This window comes from Salvia splendens, chromosome 13, assembly GCF_004379255.2.
Source record: "Salvia splendens isolate huo1 chromosome 13, SspV2, whole genome shotgun sequence".
In the NCBI taxonomy this organism is placed as follows: Eukaryota; Viridiplantae; Streptophyta; class Magnoliopsida; order Lamiales; family Lamiaceae; genus Salvia; species Salvia splendens.
In genome coordinates, this window is record NC_056044.1 from 2,204,619 (window position 1) to 2,227,172 (window position 22,554).

General features: G+C 37.7%; 2 protein-coding genes across 2 annotated transcripts; both read right to left on the minus strand.

Moving 5' to 3' along the window:
- Positions 1-1,815: 1,815 nt before the first annotated feature.
- Positions 1,816-2,755, minus strand: LOC121760187 (zinc finger protein ZAT10-like). Its single transcript, XM_042155823.1, has one exon. The coding sequence runs from the start codon at positions 2,645-2,647 to the stop codon at positions 1,988-1,990; it is 660 nt and encodes a 219-aa protein (XP_042011757.1). The 5' UTR covers positions 2,648-2,755; the 3' UTR covers positions 1,816-1,987.
- Positions 2,756-9,572: 6,817 nt separating this feature from the next.
- Positions 9,573-11,144, minus strand: LOC121762245 (transcription factor RSL3-like). The gene is made up of 4 exons (XM_042158060.1): positions 10,692-11,144; positions 10,135-10,350; positions 9,761-9,892; positions 9,573-9,671 (listed from the first exon to the last, which is right to left on the minus strand). Exons 1-4 carry the CDS (start codon positions 11,142-11,144, stop codon positions 9,573-9,575), a joined length of 900 nt encoding a protein of 299 aa, XP_042013994.1.
- Between the last annotated feature and the right edge of the window lie 11,410 nt (positions 11,145-22,554).

Here is a 22,554-nt window from a genome sequence, read left to right on the forward strand (position 1 = left end):
AAGCAAGAAAACAAGGTTAGTTTTCGTCGTCAAGACAGTAATGCATAAAAAAGAATTCCTCACCCTCAGTCTCTTCGTCCGAAGACGAGGAGTCGAACGCGAAGTCGCCCTTGACGAGCTCAGACTCCAGGTACTGCTTCCTAATCATAGGAATCTTATTGAGCTCGCCCTCGAGCTCGTCCAACGGTTCTAACCGAGGATGAGGAATCACGGACTTCGGCCCTCTCCAGGGAAAGTCCGGAGCCGCTGTCCTATTATAAAAAAAGAAGCGATGCTGCCACTTTGGCCACTTGGTTTTGCAGAAGGCCCTAAAAGGCTGTAAAGGGATCAAGTAAAACCAAGATCCTTTTCTCTTAAACTGGAAGAAATTAAGGATTGCCCTCAGAGACAGATCCTTATCTAGCCTACGCAGTTCGGCAGCAAAGGCCGATAAGTGCCTCCAAGAGTTCGGAGTCACCTGACCTAAAGGGAGTTGAAAAAAATCTAGCAACTCTACAAAGGCAGGGGGAAGAGGGAAACGAAGCCCGCATTCCAAGCCGGCTTCATAAACGGTGGCGTAACCCTCCGGCGGCGAGTCAGCCCTATGAAGGTCGTCGGGAATCGCAACCTTCCCCCCAGGAAAAAAATATTTTTCGTGTAGGGATATCACAGTATCCTTACTCAAGATGCTGTGAAAATACTCTACGGTCTTCTCCCCGGATTCTTTCCGGCTAGAAGACCCCTTATCCCCTTTCCTACCGCTACCTGACTCAGAAGAAGAAGAAGAAGACATAGTTCTTACTCTTTGAAAGTTTGAAGAAATTCTGAAGAAATTCTTGAAAGCGGAAGGAAATTTTTACGCAAAAGAGAGAGATTGCAGAAGAAGCAATAGCAAAAGTGTTCAACTGATGAAGAAAGGACGTATTTATCAGATTCGGAGAAGATTTCAAAATCATCGCACCGTTTCGAATCCCACCTTTTCAGGATTCAACGGCCGGATTTTACTGTCGCATTTAATGCAGTCACGCGCAAGGCACGTCCCCTGACGTCAGCCTCCCCCGTACCTTTATCCAGAATGCCGAAGTGACTCGCTTCGCCGAAGTGATTCACTTCACTTTTCGGGGGGGGTAGTGATGGGGTACGTACTAAACAAGCCCAATAGCAGTGACGGCCCATCAGCCCAAAGCCCAAGGAAGAGTATCAGTTCGGCATTACCAAAGAGTTCGGCCCCAGCCTACAGCTCGGTAAAAGCCAACCAATCAGTTCGGCATTACCAAAGAGTTCGGCCCCAGCCTACAGCTCGGTAAAAGCCGACCAATCAAGCTCTACTCTCAGATCGGCAAAAGCTGCTCGGCAATAGTTCAGAAGTTCGGTCTCAGTATTCGACCGAACTGGGAGATAGTGGACTCATGCAGAACCTCCACGACCTCCACTACACGATCTATTTAGTGGTGTCAACTCATGCAGGATAGCGGACCAAACAAAGAGATAGTGGACCCATGCAGGATCTCATGACCTCCACGACATCCACTACCTAGTTAGTGGTGATGCAAGCCACGACCTAGTTAGTGGTGATGCAAGCCACGATCTTAGTTCAATGTATAAATAGAACTTAGATCAGATAGAAGAGGGCTCTCTAGAGATCAAAGATCATATAGCAAGTCTGTATTTGTAAGCTGTAAACCAGATCAAGCAATACAATCTTGCCCCCCTTTCTTCCCGTGGATGTAGATTTACCTCAGTAAATCGAACCACGTAATTCCTTGTGTCGTGATCTATATTTATTACCTGCATTTACTACCATCAAAAATTCGCCCTACCATCAGAAACCTTCAATTTCAACAATAATACAATCCTTATTTAATCAAATAAATATATAGTCCCACACTAATAAATCAATTGAATCAATAAATAATCACTACCACCACCACTCAATCCCACTTGTATTCACAAAAGAATTCCCACTACCAAATCAAAACTAACATTTTAAAAAAATATATCACACTCTTCAAACAAATTTCAACTCCGCCGGCGGCGAAACCCGCGCCTTCTTCGCCGGGTGCGGGCTTTCGACTTCGTCCTCGCCGCCGAATCTCCGCCAGAACTGATCAGGGAACGCCGGCAGGTTGAGGTCGAAATCCCGGTGGCTAACAGTGGACCCCACCCCTTCCGACGAGCTGGCGGCGGCGGCGGAGCCGTCGTAGTGCCTGCGCTTGTGCCCTCCCAAGGCCTGCCCCGTGGGGAAGCGCTTGTGGCAGATGGTGCACTCGTGGACTCTCCCTCCGGCGCCGGAGGTCGTTGTCACGGCGGAGGCGGTGGAGAGCTCATCGCCGCCGTCGCCGGAGGTGAGCTTTCGGTGGCTGGCTTTGTGGCCGCCCAAGGCTTGGTAGGACCCGAACGTCTTGTTGCAAACGGAGCACTTGTAAACCGCCAGCGGTGGGAGGCTTTTCTGCGGTGGCGCCGCCGGGGAGGAGGCGGCGCCGCCTCGGGCAAGCATGATGAGGCAAAGAGCAAGGTACTCCTCTTCGGTGGGGTGATCGGAGGTGCGGGGGCGCTTCGAGCGCTTTCCCTTCGACCACGGCTCGAGGTAGTTTATGGTGGCGGCGTTGTCGAGTTTGAATGACGGCGGCGCCGGAGTGGTCGGAGAGTTGAGGGCTTGAAGGGCCATTGTTTTTTTCTCTTAGCTAAGGAGAATGTGTTTGTGTATTTTTTGGAAGGAGATTTAGGAGAGTGTTTTTTTGGTTGTATTTTTGTTGTTGAATGATAATTAAATGAGAGTGGAATAGGTTTTATATAAGGGAGTGTTTGGCGGTTGGGTGGAAGTTGCTTCACAAGTGGTGGGAAAGTGAGAAATGGAGTACTATATTTACTAGGAAATTAATAAACATATATGGTTAAATTAGCACGTTTAGTTTAATCACTTTATGTGTTACCGTGAATGTCAAGAAAAAATATTTTAATCTCTTTGTCATAACTTACTAGTTTTGTTTCTTATATTCAGTTCTCCACAAAATTTGTTTATTTTGAAATTTTAATAAATTATTCTTTCTAATAAGTTCTTCGCTAAGTAACAATATTAATTCTACAATTCTTTCTTTCTTCTATCTCTTTCATACTTTATCAAATACTATGAATTAGTACTAAAACTTATGAGATCTACTATAAGAATTTTGGTAGTGAAGGAAGGATGTAAAAGTTATTTTTATTACGTATAAAATTTACTGATTTTTAAAAATGACTGATGTCATAAATAAACGTTATTTTATCATGAATAAAAATGAATATTTTTATAAATAAAAAATCATAACGTGAGAAAGTTGGATTCAACCTGAGTAGGAGTGAGCTTCACTCTTGTACTAGTAATTTTTAGAAAGTTAATAATTGTACAGAGAGAAGCATGTCGTTAGTTCTTAAATTTTGAAATTAGAGCATCTATTATGAAATTTAAAAAAATGGTAAATAGGGCATTTCTTTAAATGAAAAAGGGGTGTGAATTTGACAATTTGTGGATAATTTGAAGGATATATATGAGGGACGAGTAACCAAATAAATAGAGAGCTCGAATCATATGAGTATGAAAATAGAAATATGTTTTCAAGAAGTGTGACGTAGTGGTGTGAGGTAGGTGATAATGATGGAGAAATAGTGTGTGTGTGGTGTGTATAAGAGTGTATTCGGTCAACTTGTGACTGAAGACTGGGTGTGAAGTCTAAGGTTGACTTGGTCCAAGTCAAAATTCCTGCACTACTCTTACTTCACCTCATCCTTAAAACAAAACAAAACAAAATAAAAATAAAATAAATTTTGGTGAAGGTATGTGTATTCTATAATTTTAAAATTCTAAATGTATCATTGGGTTGCCTGGGAAGTGTAGAATCTTATCTTCAAATTGAATTAGTTATTATCAAAGGTATTCATCAGCAGATCGCATGCTGGATTATACTACATCCGTCTCCAAAGAGTATGAACTTTGGGTTCGGCACAAGTTTTAATAAATAAGGGAAAATATAAGCGAAAGAGAAAGAGAAAGAGAAAGAGAGAGAGGATAGTGGAAATAAAATTAGTGAAGAGTGGAGTCCACATTATTATAATGGTAATGATATAAGTTGTAAATAAAATGACGTATAAGGGTAGTATTTTGTTTGAATTTTTCAAAATTAGAAAGTTCATACTCTTTGGGGACGGACAAAAAATGAAATAGTTCATACTCTCTCTGGGGACGGAGGGAGTAGGTATTTATCTTCAATGTTTATAAATACCTAAATTTGATTAACTTAAATAAAAGGTAATGATTCTGGGGTAATCGAATTGCTGACATCGAAATCTAAAGTGGGAATGGAATCATTATCCAATTAATATTAAATTAAAATTATACTCAATAATGGATTTTATCATGTATCCAACATGTGAATGTGATCCAATTGCAAAAATGCCCTCATAATTAATACCATAGTCTTTGATCCAGTTGCACGATGTCATCATAATTAATATCCATAGTCTTTGAACATTAGGTTGTTTACCTAATAGATATACAATCTATCTAACTTTTGACTGGGAAATAAGAGTACAATGCATCTACTCTTGAGTGGATTTATTGTAGATTATTATGTTTTTTAAAGATTTTTATTTGTTGGAAAATATATATATATCGAATAACAGATTCAGGTAATGGAACTGTGGTTTAGATTCAGTGAAGAATAATGTTGTTGCTGGTGTCAAAAGACAGGCTGTGCAGCATCCGTCGCATGCAATGGTAGCAAGCGAAGAACGAAAGTGAACCCCGCTCCAAATGGTTGGGTGGAACTTTCGCACCGTGTGGTCGATAACATCTTCAAAGGTCGAATTAAATGGAGAGTTCCTATTTTGTATGAGTAATATATATAAACATATATTACTACTACCTACTTAAACAAATTAAGCATCATAAATCTACAACTACCATTAAGTTTTGCTACTCATCTGAAAATTACTGAAACACATATATACGGGTAGGCCTGGGAAACGGTTCTCGGTTAACCGAGAACCGAAAGGTTAGAACCGAATAACCGTTATTTTCTAATATTTAATTTTTATATATTTATTTTAGTTTTAAAAAAGTAAAAATTAGAATTGTAAAAAGGTTAAAAACCTAATTACCGCTCACAATATTCACACCACGCCGCTGCTCTCACGTTCTCTGCAACTGCTCCACCTCCACGCCGTTGCTGCTCTTCTCTCCTCTCCACGCTGTTGCTTGGATAGAAGGTATGCTCTTCTTTTCTCTTCATGCATGCTGCTGTCCGAAATTTACTACATGTCTAATACTTCGCAATATGCAGGCTTATTTAGCAGATTAGGAATTATCTAATGTATATGTTATATTATACTCCCTCCGTCCGCTATTAGGAGTCTCATTTCTTGGCGGCACGGGTTTTAAGAAATGTTAAAAAAATGAGTTGAAAAAAAGTTAGTGGAATAGAGATCTCACTTGTATATATTAGTTTTAAATGAAATGTGAGTAGAATGAGTGAGTGGAAGGTGGAACCCTGTTACCATTTATGGTAAAAGTGAACCGGGACTCCTATTTGCGGACGGACTAAAATGGAAAAACGGGACTCCTATTTGTGGACGGAGGGAGTATTATTTAACTTATGTTGCACAGGTTAGGAATTATTGTTGGTGAGATAGATTAGTGAAGGAGGTAATTAGTGTGAGGGATTTATACGTGTGTTGTTCAAGATTAGATGATTAAATTAGGTTTTGTAATTTGTTATCATGTGATACGATCTCATATCTTAGGAAATCACAATTATTTAGTTATCTTTTATTTCATCATATCTTTTCCATATCTCTGTTTTCTTATTCAATAAGTTAGGTTAGTAATATTCCAGTATTATAAATAGGAGAGCTTGTTATCATTTTATTCAATCAATTAATGAAATATTTTCTCCACCAAGGATAACGTGTGTTTTTCAATCCTAACTTTGGATTCCCTCCGCCGATCCTAATTGAACGCCGGAGTATTCTATCAACCGCCGAGTTATCTGCCCGACGGGAGCGACTCCCGCGCACAGAAACTCTGCCACCGTCCGCCGAGCCTATTGGTCGCCGGAAATTGATCTCCACCGCCGAGCGAAACTCGCCGCCGGTGCTTGTTAAGGGAAACACCCTTAACAACTGGTGCTTTCATCCAGAGCTCAACCATGGCCGATCAGCCCCGACGCTTCACGGCGAGTAGCTACCTCGGTGACGGATGGCAGCGGATACGACGAGACGACCCGGAGTCAAGCAGCGCGCTGCGCAATGGATCAGGGGCGCTCGTACCTACTTTGTCAGCGCTAGACAAAATTATGGCAAGATTTGATCAATTGGAATTTAAATTGGATGCGAGGGATAAAAGGGTTGATAGGTTGAAGGCCACACGCCTTCCCAAACCGGATCAACCCTATTTTTCAGACGACGGGGACGTCGATGGGTATCGTTCCCAGGGAGACGTCTGGCCGACCGACGAGGACGGCCCCCCAGTTTTCAATCATGGCAGGCGTGTCCGTTGTGGGGATGTCCGCCGGCGTAGGGGCACGGGTCGTGATTTAAACAGGCGAGAGGCAGGGCTCGCACAGCCTGGCTCTGGCACGATTCCATATCGCGCGCACACTGCTTCGTGGCCTCGCACGAGCTGGGATAGACCAGCAGCTCGGGTCACAACGGAGTTTGATAGGGGTTTTCGGGGGTACCGACAGCCTACATCGTGGGACCCCCCCATCAACCGCCCCTCCTGTTGGGATCCTCCCGGTAACCGACCACTACCGAGCTTCCAGCCCTACGACCCACCACGGTCATGGCAGCCCTCTTGTTGGGAACCACCGCCTCACCGTGCATCGCAAGGATACTCGGATTATGATCAGCCACCACAGTGTCTGCCTAGTCGTTGGGATACACCCAGGCGACAAACCGATCACTTCCGGCAGCAGCGCAGCCCACGCCCGAGCACACAACCTTGGCGCCCTGAAATCATGGGGTTTGAAGAAAAGATGGTGGATGAAGAATTTTGCTATGAAATCGAATTGATTCCCGGCTGCCATTCTTCAAGCCTGGATCAAGAATCAGATGCTCATCAGGAAAAAAATGATTCCTCGAACTAGATGGGTAGTTTTCTTGAAGAGGCTGATGATTCAAAATCATCTCTAGTAGATGATAATAATCATGATAAGGCTACTTTTGATGATGATGAGTTCACAAAGATGGAATGCCATTCTGTGAAGATGAGTGATGATTCGGACTTGCTTTGGGATGTGGTGGGAGTGACTGATTCATCTTCATCACCATCATGTGTTGATAATTGTTCACAGCATAAGTGTTTGGACTTTGATGATGATTATGAAGATGATAGAGTAGATGGTGATGAGAGGCGTTCCTACAACCTCACTGCTGCGGAGTTCCAGCTGGTAAGAGTCCTTGTGCAGCGATTCATGGAGGACAAGCAGTTTGGGGGGCGTAGGAATGATGCCGACGTCAGGAGCCGGTGCATGATCCGGAGCCTCCTCCAAGTCCCAGCCATCGAGGATGATTTTGTGAAGACGAAGGCGAGAGAGGAAAGGGACGGCGTAGAAATGTTGGTGGAAGTCATAAGTGAAATGATGGTGATCTTGTTCCTAATCGCATTCGATCCAGGAGGTGACGTTTCAATGCTTTTGCTATCGTCGACTGTGCCCGTGGTTCCATGGTTCCCACCTTGAGGACAAGGTGGATTTTAACCGTGGGGGAGTTGTTACGAGCCTATTATTATTATTATTATTTAGTTTAGATATATTAGGGATTTGCATATCTTCTTTTCATATATTTGTTTCTTGTTCATTAAGTAGGTATTCTAGCATTATAAATAGGATATGGTGTTATCATTTTATGCATTCAATGAATCTATGAAAATACAACTTTGGCTCAATTAATTGCCCACATTACTTGTGCAATACTCCTTATCAAACTTTGAAGACTGCCGACTGAGGAAGTTCTCCGCGCCAGCCACGAATTGAGCCGCCGACCCCAACCTCGGGGCGCCGGATTGGTGTGTTGCGAGTGTAATCGCAGGGAATCTTCGTTAAGAGAATCGAGCTCTTAACATCATGTATGTAATATAAATTTTGTAGTGTATGTTTGTGATGGAATCATTAATATTCTGACAATATGATCTCTTAGTCATCTGCCACTTTTAGTTTATGTTTGTGAATTGTGATGGAAATTAATCTATTATGGTTTAACTATTACTAAAATCATCCGTAGCTCTACCAATAATTCATATATTGATTATGATTTTGTATTTAACATTTTAATGTTTTACGGTTTGAACTTTGAAGTCGTGAATTCTGAAGATGAAACGTTTTGAATCTCTCACTCAAGCAATAGCTCACAACCAGCTAGAGCTCAATGTTGAGATGTTAGAAGATATTGAAATAGAAGAGCTAGGGAAAGACAATGCAGCTACAACAAAAGAAAAGGAGAATGAGAAGTCAAAAAAACGTAAAACTTGAGCAACGGCAAAGAGGTCTAATGTGTGGGATGAATCTGAGAAAACTTTTGTTCATGTAGGAGATCCTCCCGTGCAAGTTCGAAAAGGAAAATGTAAGATGTGTGGCCAGTTGATCGCTGCTGATTTGAAGTGTAATGGCACCTCTGCAATGTGAAAACATCATGCTTCGTGTTTAAAGAAACAACAAGTGGTGAGAAAGACTAAAATGAAGCTCGGCCAAGAAGGATCAGGGTCCCTTATTAGTTGGAGATTCAATCAAACTGAGTCTAGGATAGCTTTATGCAAGTATATTATCCTTGATGAACTTCCCTTCAGAGAAAGAAGGATTCAAGATTTTCATGGCAGAAATATGCCCTATGTTCCAAATCCCGAGCTGATTGCGTGAAGATGTTTTTGCAGCAGAAGGAACAATGAGACCCTTTTGATTGCTGGAAGTGAAATGTGAATGTTGATGATGATTTTTGAATATTAGTTTGATGAATGATGATGGTTTATATTGGTTTTAGACTTTTAGTTTGATGAATGATGATGGTTTATATTGGTTTTAGACTTCAGTTTTGTAGACTTTATTGGAATTTTGGTTTTTGATGATGGAATGGAATCATGGTTTTTGTCCTTTTGATTTAAGGTGCAACCGAGAGATCTAAGGTGCAAGCTCGAGTTCGGGTAAAAAAAATGAGTTTTCATATATCTAATTAAGTAGATTTAATTGTAGACAAGCACATGACTTTGCCTCTTGTTATTCAGAATTCACAATCTTAATTAACAAAATTGTGACTTATATAATCTTGAACAATTAGATTGATATGATTAACAATATAAAAAATAGAATGTACAGACCACATTACGCTCAACATAAATATCATCAAAATGCCAATCAAATTACATACTATTAAAAGATCAGACATCTATACACTTGAATCATTACTACTGAATTTGGATATCCAAAAAAATATACTACTAATATTTAGTTTTTTTTTCATGCAATAATATTTTATACACGAAAAAATGCAAATGAAAATAACTCCTCTTAATCGAATATTTGGTAGCCTCATTTGGTTTAAGAATCCGCAATAATTCATGCTGAATTCTATAGTCTCAAATTTGGGCAGATCTGGTCATAGATGCCAATGTCTGTTCCATTGTAAGCAAGTGGAGCATACATCCACATATTATCAGAGCTCAGCAACTGAAAAAAAAAAGTAAAACAATTTAGGTGTGACATTTCAAGAAATGAAATTTCTATAATGTGAAAATTTGAAGAAAATATAAATATACCTTAATTTGAAGCTGCAAAAACTTGACATATTGCACAGCTTCTTCCAGCATAGTGCTAATGTCAACCTTTGTTCCATTTGGCACAAGATTCTGCAAAATCTTCAACCTCTCATTGATTCTCTCTCTTCTTTTCTGCAAATTACATGAAAACACCGTTACAATATGATTACGTCTGTCTGTCATTAAATATCCCAATATGACTCACATGGTTTTCAAAAAATTGACTGGATATAAGTTTAAAAGTTAGTAGGATGCGGACTCAATTGCCGAATGTAATAAAGTAGAATGAGATATTTAATGATTAATATTATAAAAAATTTTAATAAAATGAGACATTTAACTAGGGATGAACTTATTTGAGTTAATTAACTTACTCTTGCATAGAGGCTTTGTGGATCAGTTGCAGATCCCCTACTAGCCCTAGCTTTGGTGTTGGAGTTCTTGATTTCTTCATTGATAACTTCTTGAGAAGCATTTGAGTCATCTTCAGAGGTGCTGCTGCTGCTATTTCCTCCACCATTTATTTCTTCTTCATTATTATTTTCTTGGATTAATTTCTTCCCCTTTTTTGGCTGCCCACTTGTATTTTTCTGCACAATAAATTAGTGTCAATCACTTGCTATATTATAGGGTAAAATCACAAAGTTTGGTCAAGTTATAGTTTGCTTTGCATCTTTTAAAATTTAAAAGTTTCAAATATATTCACAATTGCCCCACAATAATTTTTTTCGGTGATGTAAAAGAATAGTAGCGCGAAGTGTATTACTGAAACAACGTAAAGGAATAAATAATGTCGTTTTGAGGATATAAAACTTGAAAAATAAAATAAAATAAATTTTGTGAGAAGGGATAATTGATCATTGTTTGAAACTTTGTGATTTTTCATTCCAATTTTGAAAGATGCGAAATTCAGACAACGTTACACACTTACATTTCTTGACACGCGCGGTTTCTTCATAGGATTTTCCAATGGAAAACCCTCCGATTTATCATCTGCTTCAAGCATTCTCTTCATCCGGCAAGAATCCGCAGTTTCCAAAGCTCGATTTTCGCCTTCCAAGCGCACGAAATGGTGACTAGGCAGCTCCATGAAGCCGGCATTGCCGTGCAAATTCATGATCATGGATTCAAAAGAGTGATGGTGATGTTGATCTTCGTTTCCGTGCATATTGAAGAAAAGGCTTTCGTCGAAATCGGTGGTAGCGTTGCTGCTTTCTTGAGAGATAGAGCACAAGTAGTTGGTTTGATTGGAAGTGATCGGAAATGAAGGCGATGGAGTGTCGCTGCCGCCGTAGTGGTGGAAGAAATCGAGATTTTCACTGCTGGAGAAGATTTGGCTCAGTGATTGCCATTCTTCGCCGAGGAAAGATGTTGCGATTTCCATCTTTTTTTTCGGAGGAAGAATTTAGTAATGTTTTTTCCTTTGATTTTTCTTTGAAATATAATGTGATGATATATTGAGATTGGAAAAGTGGATTGCTTGGTTTGATATTTATATAGGAGATAGACTAAGGAGAGAGGAGCTAGGAAAAGTTCATTTTTTTATTGCATTATTTGTGGTCTTAGCAAATTAATAATGTATCCAAATTCTTTGTTAAGTAACCTTCACAACAGTACAGATCATTAGGGGAAGTACATACATCAAAACTCTCTCTCACACACACACAAAAAAAGAGTTTAGTTATGTTAACTGTCTTACCTAATTAATTATTTGATCACGACTAACTATGACTTAGAGCGTCCACTATAGGGGAACCGCAGCTCGTGGCTCGGCCGCGGCCCCCTATAGGGATGAGAGCCATGGAATTCCGCGGCGGGGGAGTGCCCAGGAGGGAGCCACGCCGGCGGCTCTGCCACAGCGCTTGGGCAGGGGCCGTGACTCCCCCAATTTCGTTTTTTTAATAATATTTTTGATTTTTTTTTATAAATACCTCACTCCACTCTTTTTTATCTCACACACATTTTACCCCATTCTCTTCAATTTTTATACAACTTTCGAAAAATGCAAGGAGGAGACGGCGGTGGCAGTGTTTTTTCGGTTAGTGTTTTTAAAAAAGAATTCGTTGTATAATTTAACCCATTTCTATCATACAACGAAGATTTGATTTTAATTTTTATTTTTATTAAATTATGCATTTTTTTATAATTATTATAGTCCGATAATTTTTATTGTAGTTAAATTAAAATACCTCAAAAAATGAAAAAAAATTAATATTTGGTGACTTGGGTTTGTCCACTATAGTGTGAACATGTATTTTTTATGGCCTGGTCAAGTTTTGTAGCCTAGGCCAAGTTTTGTGGCTTGGCCCAGGGCCACGGGCTCTACTATTGTGGAGACCCTTAATGACATTAATGTGTATGCATTGATTATTGAGTAGTGTGGAATCATTTAGGACTAATGAGTAAATGGGCAGCAAGTTTATTGTATTTTTATGCTAATCCTAAAAAAACATAAAAATACTTACAATAAAAACCAGTGCCCTTCTTTTTGAGTAAATTTCTTCTTTAGTGACAGTGAAAATTATTCTCCACTATCAAACATTTATATTCTCCAATCCTATGCTAATTTACTGATTTTGCATTAGAATGCGTGTCACCGGTCATCAAGATTAGTAGTGCATCCATAGTTGACAGATGGAGTATTTATTTAACAACAGAATGTGAGTGTATCAATTTAGTGTGGTGTAAAGTCCACTTAACCAAAATAAATAGAGTAAATGAGAATTTTAATTGTTGAAGAGAATAAGACATTATATCGTTGATGAAGAGTATTATGTAGTACTCATAATATACTACATGATAAATATTAGTAGTATATTGTAATGTAAATTACAAGCAGCTAACTTATGAAAAACTAAGTTTATGCAGCTACCTACATATTGCTTTGCACGTACCCTCAAAGATATACTCCCAAAAATACTCAAATTCAAAAGACAACCAAGTGCAACACCAAAAAAATGGATCCATGCATCTTCCGCCTGATATAATTAGTAATTACTGATATCCTAAACATATGATTATGTGACTGGTTTAATATTAAAAACATGCAAGTGCAACACCAAAAAAATATAATTGGGGATTGGAAGAACGTGGAAATTAATTTATAAATTTAAGTATGCTATTTTGGTGATGATCGTGGCGATGAGTATGACAATTTTGTAGCAACAAAATAACATAGACGACATAATTCCGCAAACCTTGCTCTTTGTCTCCACATTTTCCTTAAACCTAACCTATGACAACCCTACTTATCATATCATTGCAATATATCAAATCAAATTAACTGATTGATGAATTTATTCGACTTTAAGCTGCTGTCGGACCATTGATTTTTGGTGTCATCTTCGAATACGTTGCATCATTTAATCTTATTATTTTATTAGATCAATCCATATTGGAAATAGAAGTGTTTATTATGTATTGGATCTAGGCTAGTATATGTTCTATTAATTCCGCCTGTTCACAACATGTGTACATATCGAAAAGAACTCTCTATACATATTTACAATAAAAAATTAATATTCGAAGTATTAGTGTACGTCTCAAATTATAGAAATAATTAAAAAAAACACTGCAATTAAAAAAATAACAGTTTTTTGCTTGATCATTTTGAGATATTTTTGTTAATCAACAGTTCGGCTATTTGAGTTATATTATGTTGTCTCAACATATTTTTTTAAATGATAATTATCGCACATAAAATTATAAATCGATGTCGGAATAGTAGTATGACATTATGGGGTAGGAATTATTTAGTGTTTGGGCAGGGCAGGCTTCATGTTTATAAGATTTTAGGAAGATTCATATCCATCAAAATAGTATTATTATCTATGTGGTTAAAAATGTTGGTGGACATTACACATAGATAGTGAACTTGGGAGTATGTTGCAAGAAAAAGCACAATAATAATATTTGTATATGACCAAGGGGGGAGCTCCTAGCTAGCTGTGATATCTCATTTTTTAAACTTAAATTCATAATAAATTAAAAACACAATTAGTTTCTTAATCAATAAATCAAAGTATATTTAAATTAGATGAACTTAGTCACCTTTGATTCCGCCGTTCCTCCCGTTTTTACTCATGCGTCGGAGAGAGACTCTCAATTCCCAAAATATGGATTTTTATTTCTTTTTATGAATTTGTTACTAGGTATTGGAATATAAATATATATTTTTTATAACTGAAAAAGGCATACAACAAAGTTAAGAGCAAAATTAACGTCATTGATTAAACTTATCTAAATGGCACAAACACAAATGAACAATCAGTGAGTAAATCTACGTAATTCAAAGCGAGAAATACACACCCAATAACTAATATAAACATAAAACAAAAGGGTAAACAACGGTCATTCGACTTCACCAACCAAATATTAAAACATTAAGGGAACCGGTTCAACCGGCCGCCTGTTTACAGCCAAACTGGCTAGTTTATCAGGTTCAAAACGGCATGATGTTCAACTGGATTTATCGTGCGAATTGGACTGAACCATGCATCCGTTTGTGGTTGAACCAGTTGAGCCCGCCAGCTACTCCGGTTTTTAAAACATTGGCACTAACAATTTAAGTGCTTATAAATGGATGGGGAACAATTAATGAATTTACTCTTTCTATGAGTACAAAATAATGAATTTACTTAACCCAGCACATGTACCTAACTCCTGTAAGAATTTAATTAGTTAGGAATCATGAACAACATACACATATTTAATAAAAAATTAAAAATGTAACTCTATCTAGGAAACTTCTTTGCAAGTACATCAATTTCACTTCTTTACATAAAAATTAAAAATGAAATTCTGTACTGTATTAAATAATGTGGGAATAATATCTAATCATCTATAACTCCATGCCATTTGTCCCTAATTAAATAATTAAATAACTAAAGCCCTAGAAATCAGATATTATTCCGTCTCTTAAAATTCAATAGGGTTCAGCTTGGCCGGCTACGCACGACTGGGCTTAATTAGGACCTTAACCATCAATTATTATATAAAGAACTAAATTAATTATGATTCGAAGAATGACAGCTAATTATCCTTTTTTTTACTATATGGGAGTGGAATATAACCAATGACCAAGAAGATATGATGAATTTTTTTTTTATTGTTGTTGGTGTTTATTACTAGTTGGTTTTATTTTTTGCTACCACAGATATGTTTTAATTCTTTTATTATTGTTGGTGTTTATAATTAGTTGGTTTTATTATTTGTTAGTTTTTGTATGGAATTTTTTTGTCTGTTGTCGTAGTTTTATGTTTGAATATAATTGCCAACATTTTTATGGACTAGCATTTCTCTAGTTCCCTACTTTGAGCATTTTGACGATCTTCATCGTACAACTAGTAACGTTGAGTGGTACCACCTGTAAAATACTGTAAATAATTTAGACAAATAAATGTATTTCGATTTTTTTTCAAATTGAGAATGAAATATATAGCATGTCCTGAACTAGCTTTCGAAGAATTTCAAGAGCCATTAATATAATTGATGACGTGTTATGAGTTACTAACATATTTTGTATTGTATTTCATCTAATTCCCTTAAGGAATGCATGCATTTAACAATTTAATCAGAACATAAACTATCAATGTCCAATGACATACCTAAAAGAGAAAATAATTATAGCATTAGCATCTGTAGTAAGCTGGTTAAATATAAAAACCTACATGGGCCACGCTAAAAATATATAAATAAATATTAGTATTCGATTAACGGTGTGTTTATATTAAAAATTTATTAATTAATTGTTTATCCCTAGCTGTACTGACTTATCTCGTCAACCGAGAACTAGTCTTCAGCCCATAGTTATGCATGTAAATTAATAAACTATGCTTTAATTTATATTTATCTTTACAACCAACTTTATTATCGTAGTTTCTCTACTTATTCTTAAGGCCATATATAATCATTACATAGATATTATAAATTAATTGTATATAATATCATATGCCCCTACACTTATTTAGCATGGCATTATTTATATCTTGAGATTTTATATAGATATTAATAAACGTACATAAATTATACATACACAGTTAAACTTTTATGAACTAATTTGAAATGTAAAATTCATAAAAACTCTAAATATGTATATATAACTCAGGTATATTACTACTCAAGATTTGTATAGTCATATTCCTTCTCATATTTTGGTACACGTTTTTTATTTTATTTGAAAAAATATCTATTTGGTGTGTTTTTGTGTAGTTTTTCCTATGTGTTTTATTCCGTAAACTATGTACTATAATCCATATATATCCTTCTAAGAAGTGGTGAATGCCCTAAACGAAACTGATGAAATCAGACACATTAGAGAAATAGAGAAATGCTAACAAACTTTTATTTTGCACTATTTTGAAATGGATTATGTCTTAAAATGACCTCATAGTCAAGTCTAAGTCTATGAAGATGAAATTTGAAAAAGACCCGTAAATAATACTCCCTCCGTCCCACTCTAGCAATCATGGTTTACCCTTTTTGGATGTCCCACTTTAGGAGTCTCGGTAGGGATATTTCATAAATGGTCTTAGGCCTCACATTCTATTAACATTTTTTCACTCACATTTTATTATAAAACTAATATGGAGTACTATATCCGTCAATAAAAATAGACTAGTTTTACCACTTTAGGTCGTCCATCAAAATTATTCTAATTCTAAATATGGAAAGTTTTAAATCAATACTAATCATACACATCATTATCAATGTGGACCACACAATCCACTAACATTACTTTCACCACTTTTTTACCTCTCTCCCTCTCTCTCTCTTACTTTACCAATTGCGCATTAAAACCCGTGTTATTTACAACTTTGTCTATTTTTTTATGGATAGTGGTAGTATATAAATGTAATACTCACATTCCATTATCTTTTTTTCACCAACTTTCCTTTACATTTTTTATAACTCTCAAACTCAAATAAGACTCCTAATGTGGGACGGAGGGAGTACTATATCCGCCATATGGTTGGAATGTCCTCATTATACTTTAATTAATAATAATAGTTCTATAACTATAATTATAGTTAAATAATGAATTTTCAGCAACATATTAGAGTGCATTAAATGGGGAAATTTTTAAAATGACGTTGTTTTAAGCTTATTCTTTGAAAAAAAAATGAATTCAAGCTTATTCTTTGCTTTTTGGTGGTTTTGGTGTTGTGAATTAATTGGAATTGTTATTTAATTGTTTTTTTTCTTCTTTTTCTAGTGCTGAAAACATTTATGTTGAAGAAATAGGTGTATCCCTTTTCACTAAAACACCACATCTCATGCAATTATCACATTAATCAAGCAGGTAAAGATAAAATGATACTTCTACAATTGTTAAAATGAAATTCAATTTGCTTACACTTACAAGTCAACTCGAAATATGAAAGATAAAACAAGAAAGTGAGTGGGCCAACAATTGATAATTGATTTGGGCCAGATAAATTATGGTCATTACTCCAGTATAATAAGATGGGATTTTTGTATCCAAAATTTGGAAGTTGATTTGGGCCAAATAAATTATGGACCCATGAGTCAATTAATGGTCCAGATTCTGAACACGATTCTCTACTATTCTACATAAAATTTATGGGAGTTTATTAATTATTTTTCTAAATTCTTTATCTAACCACTTTAGTAATTCTTTTCATTTAATTTGATATTGTCAATAATCTTTCCATCTCAAGATCGACATAGGATGACACTGTGAAATTAGTTTAGTAGTCTTTCAAGTTCCAACGAATGATTTTAGAAGTCATGTGTGCTCAATCGTGCTCCACACTAGACGATGCTTATAATTCGATTCTACATTTTTTGAGTGTCTGACGCAACAATGCCTAAAGTTAGATTAAAAATAAAAAATAAAATAGGATATGGAGTAGAAAATAGAGAAGAAAGGATGGATCCACTTGTCTATTTTAAATGATGTATTAGAATAGGCATGCACAAATTGAACCGAACCGGCGGTTCAAATAAAAATTTAAAAAATATTTATTATTTATAAAAAATAATTTTTATATTTAAAAATTAATTTTCACAAAAAAATAAATATAAAAAATTCATAATATCCCATATTTATTTATTGGGTCTCTAAATTCTAAGGAACCATTCTTGGTTGTTTCTCTTTTATAAAGACATCCTTGAATATTTTATGTTTCACTTTCGATGTAGGACAAAATATGTTGAAGTATTTTCTTTTATAACTATATGTTTAGATCATTCATTAATCTTTTTATAACTATATGTTGAAGTATTTTATTTTATGTTTCAATTTCTTTATTTTTTACATTTTATTATTTACTATTTTTATATTTATTTTTGTCATAATTCCTTTTATAAGACAAATTTATAGTTAATAATAGCATCAACTAGAATAGTTTAGTTAGAATAGTTTAATTAAATTTGAGTGTGACATGTTGCTCATAATTTGTATATTTATAGAATGTAGACATGTTCAAATAATTTGATTTAAATGTAGGTATGTTACTCATTTTTCTCAATGCATTGATTAAATTGTGTAAAAAAACAACAATTAATATAATTTGTATAATAATGATAAAAATAGACGATTAAAAAAGATCAAATATTTAAATTTATTGTTTAAGACTTCAAGTCTTTTGTGATTTGTAATTGTTGTAACTTGTAGCCTCGTTTAAATTTATATCAATAAAATTGCAATTTTCTTCGTGATTTTTTGAATTTTATTTACGCACATTCCATAGATAAATAAAGAAGAAATTGCAAAAAAAAAACGAACCGCCAAACCGGCGGTTTATAGTGTATTACTCCCTCCGTTCCCAATTAATTGTCACTGTTTTCCATTTCGGTCCGTCCCTCAATAATTGTCACACTTCATTTTTACCATAAATGGTAAGTAGGTCCCACATTCCACTAATTCACTTCACTCACATTTTATTATAAAATCAATATAAAAAAGTGGGTCCCACATTCTACTAACTTTTTCAACCAACTTTTCTTTACATTTCTTAAAACTTGTGTCCGGTCAAAGAGTGACAATTAATCGGGGACGGAGGGAGTAGATGATTCCTTCCGATTATGATCACATATTAAGGGCTCGTTTGATAGTTCGGGTACGATATAACTAGATACGAAACTTGTGATAAGAAACACGGCCCAAGTCCATATTAGGAATAAGATAAAGATTATAATATTGTTATTTGATAGATAATATACTTATCAATACAATGTCATATAGTATAAAAGTGAAAACACACCTTTGCCCTTAGTTTCGTCTAAATCCAACAATCTGCGTCAGTGAGACGGCAGAAGCATGAATTCTGTCACGCTCAAATTCCTCTTCGTCGGTGGACGATGTCCCCTGAAAATTCGAGTGTGTTCATATCTGGATACCTTTCATATGGATGTGAAAATGGAGATCAAGAAATTCTAGAGAGAGAGAGGTGGTAAGGGGAGAGGTGAAGTTAAGGGAATAAATTGTTGACCGTCGGAGAAAAACATATCCAGTCCGACGCACATCGAAGGGGTGTGGTGAAGCTGCCGGGGAAGAGAGTGAGTCGGCAGCTAGGTATGCACAAGGGTCACGAACCGGCGGTTCAGGGTCATGAACCGGCGGTTCAAGGTTCAGGAAATGCTTGAACCTGAACCGGCCCGCCTAGCTCCCGGTGATTCCGGTTCAGGTTCAACAAACCGGCGGTTTACGCGGCGGTTCAAAACCGCCGGTTTTCGGCTTGAACAGCCGGTTCCGGGCCGGTTCGACGGTTCGTCGACTTTTTTTTTTCATTTTTCAACTATTCAATTTTTAATCAAATTACATTACACTTTCAAAGTTGTTTATGTATGAAATGTGAGTAAATAAAATTGAAAAAAAATACGACTAAAGTTGCAATTTTATTGAAATTGCATGTTTACAAGTTACAACAATTACAAATCGAAAACATATGCCGGTCTTGAAGTCTTAAACAAAATTTAAATACAAATGAGAATACTAGTCAACAACTAATTACAAATGACAAGAACGACGTTGAAGTTCTTAAACGTATAAGTGTATTATATATATACAAATATACTCTTAACCGGCGAAGAAGATCTTTCTACATAACTAAATTAAGGACACCTTTAGCAATTCAACTTTAAATGTTGAGTTTCGTCTAACAATCAACAATTATAGTAGAATTGTCAAAAGTTTCCCTCATTTAGCCGTATAGAGAAATATACTTCATCGACTAGAGTATATACAAATACAATTATGTAATTGTATTTGCATATTTTTAAAGTAGGAATTAATGGGAAAAAAAAGAAATAAAAGAAAAAGGACTTGAGCTCAACTTAAATTTAAAATTTAAGTTGAGGTGCCTACGTATCCCAATTGCTCATTTGCATTAGGGAATCAAAGTCCACATAGTTCTCTTACCTTACTTACCTATTTGAAAACAAATTTTTCATTACTAACTTGCATGCGTTTGGCTGCCAATCGGGAAACCTCTTCCATAACATCTCGACGACTAGATAGTCGAGATTTTGAGGGACGCGTAGTACTTTGATCTTGGGCTATTCCCTTGCCCCGATCACCACGTCCCGATCCACCACGAGAAGAAGACATATTGATAAATGAAAGTAGTATGGACTTGGAATGAAATATGTATGAAGTATAAAAGAAGTAGTAAATTATGAGCACAACAACAAATATAGTAGTGAGTAGAAAGTGTAGAATTGAAACGTAAACTTGCGCAATTAGAGAAAATGAGGAGAGAATAGAGAAATGAAGATTGAGAATGAAATCCTTGTTAACACAAGAATGGGGTAAGGAAATATGAAGGAGAAGTGAGGTATTTATAGGAGTAAAATTGAATAAAAAAAAATTTGAAATTTGAATTCGGCCGAACCGCCGGTTTACCGCCGGAACCGGCGGTTCAAGCATAAACCCGCGGTTCGTCCACGGTTTGCGTCAGAAAACCGGCGGTTTATGACCGGTAAACACTGCACCTACGACCTAGCCTCTGAAAAGTCACCGGAACCGGCGGAAACCGGCTATCAAACCGGCGGTTTCTGACCGAAAACCGGTGGTTTCTGACGAAAACCGCCGGTTCCCACCGAAAACCACCGGTTTACCTAAACCCTACCTGAACCCCTACGAACCCCTACCCTACTTTACACTGTTCGACCCTTTGAACCGGCGGTTCGAACCGCCGAACCGCCGGTTCACGGTTCAAGATATTGCCGAACCTGAACCGGCCCTTACGACCCGCCGACCCTTCTGCAGGTTCAACCCACCGGTTCCGGGCCAGGTTCCGGTTCATGAACCGGCGGTTCCGAACTGCGGGTTAACCGGCGGGCCGAGCCGATTTGTGCATGCCTATCGGCAGCGCACCGTCGAAGAGCCACCGCCTTCAGCGAGAGAGTCTCCATAGGTGACTGAGTTAGGGGCGGTGGTAGTTGGTAGAATTATTTGGGATGGGGAGGGAAGTAGAGGAAGAGTGGGTGAGAGAATGAAAAAGGGGAATGAAAAAGGGGCATATTAGAAAGCGTGATTGAATATCTTACCAATTTGATGAGATACTAAAATGGGTGAAATAATGGTTTTTAGCCGGGCTTAGGTCATAAATGCGGGCCTTGAGATAAATATAACTTAGCTATCAAACAAATGGAAATACACGGTTACAAATCCTTATCTTGACATTTCTATGGTATCAAATGAGCCCTAAGTTTCTAAGGCCATCCACAATAGGCGCCCAGCGACCGCCCAGCCGAGCGCCGGCGCTGGGCGGTTCGCTGGGCGATCTATTGTAGCCGCCCAGCGGGCGATTGGAGAGAGAAACCGCGCAGCGCTGGGCGGTCGCGTGGCGCTGGGCGGTGCGCTGGGCGGTCCGTTCGGCGCTATTGCAGCGCCCGGATCGCCTAGCGCACCGCCTAGAGCGAAAAAATATTTTTTTTTTTCGAAACACTATATATACGCGCTTTGTTCGTCATTTTCATTCGCACCACTTGTTTTAACGAGTACTCTCTCTATCTTAATTTCTGTTCAAGATCAACAACGCAAAATGAGTAATGCTGGTGGTGGTAGTGGTGGTAGCGGAGGGGATGCTGAGGAGTACGAACGTCGAATGACCGAGGAGTTGGACGCCTATACGACCAACGCGATAAACCAATGGATGGAAAGGGCCTTGCAGCCGGCGATACCTCGACCTCCCCCAGTGGTCCACCGCCGCAGTGTGATTGATCGGGATCACGTAGCTGCACATCAGCGCCTATACGAAGACTACTTCGCACAGGAGCCTCGGTTCAACGCCAACATTTTCAGGCGTCGTTTTAGGATGACCAGGAACCTGTTTATGCGTATTGTCAACGCTTTGAAGTCTCGATATCTGTATTTCCGCTTCAGACACGATGCGTCTGGCAGACCCGGCCACACACCTATTCAAAAGTGCACTGCGGCAATCCGGCAGTTGGCCTACGGAGGCGCGGCAGACATGTGGGACGAGTATATCCACATCGGTGAGACGACTGCCTTGCAATGTCTGAAGAATTTCTGTCTGGGAGTGATAGAAGTATTCGGTGATCAGTATCTGCGAAAGCCTACCCCCGAAGACTGCCAAGATCTGTTGCGGATGCACGAGAGTCAGCATGGGTTCCTGGGTATGTTAGGCAGCATAGATTGTATGCATTGGGACTAGAAGAACTGTCCCGCAGCCTGGAAGGGGTTCTACACGTCCGGCTACAAGGGAAAGAATCCCACGATGATCCTGGAGGCCGTAGCTGATTACCGGCTTTGGATTTGGCACGCGTATTTTGGGATAGCTGGTTCGAACAACGACCTCAACGTC

Excerpts from the sequence above, each read along its gene's own strand:
- LOC121760187 (XM_042155823.1), bottom strand. The coding sequence starts at position 2,647 with ATGGCCCTTCAAGCCCTCAACTCTCCGACCACTCCGGCGCCGCCGTCA.
- LOC121762245 (XM_042158060.1), bottom strand. The coding sequence starts at position 11,144 with ATGGAAATCGCAACATCTTTCCTCGGCGAAGAATGGCAATCACTGAGC. Across the intron at positions 10,351-10,691 it reads AACCGCGCGTGTCAAGAAAT|AAAAATACAAGTGGGCAGCC; the intron begins GTAAGTGTGTAA and ends TTTATTGTGCAG. Across the intron at positions 9,893-10,134 it reads CACAAAGCCTCTATGCAAGA|AAAAGAAGAGAGAGAATCAA; the intron begins GTAAGTTAATTA and ends TGTAATTTGCAG.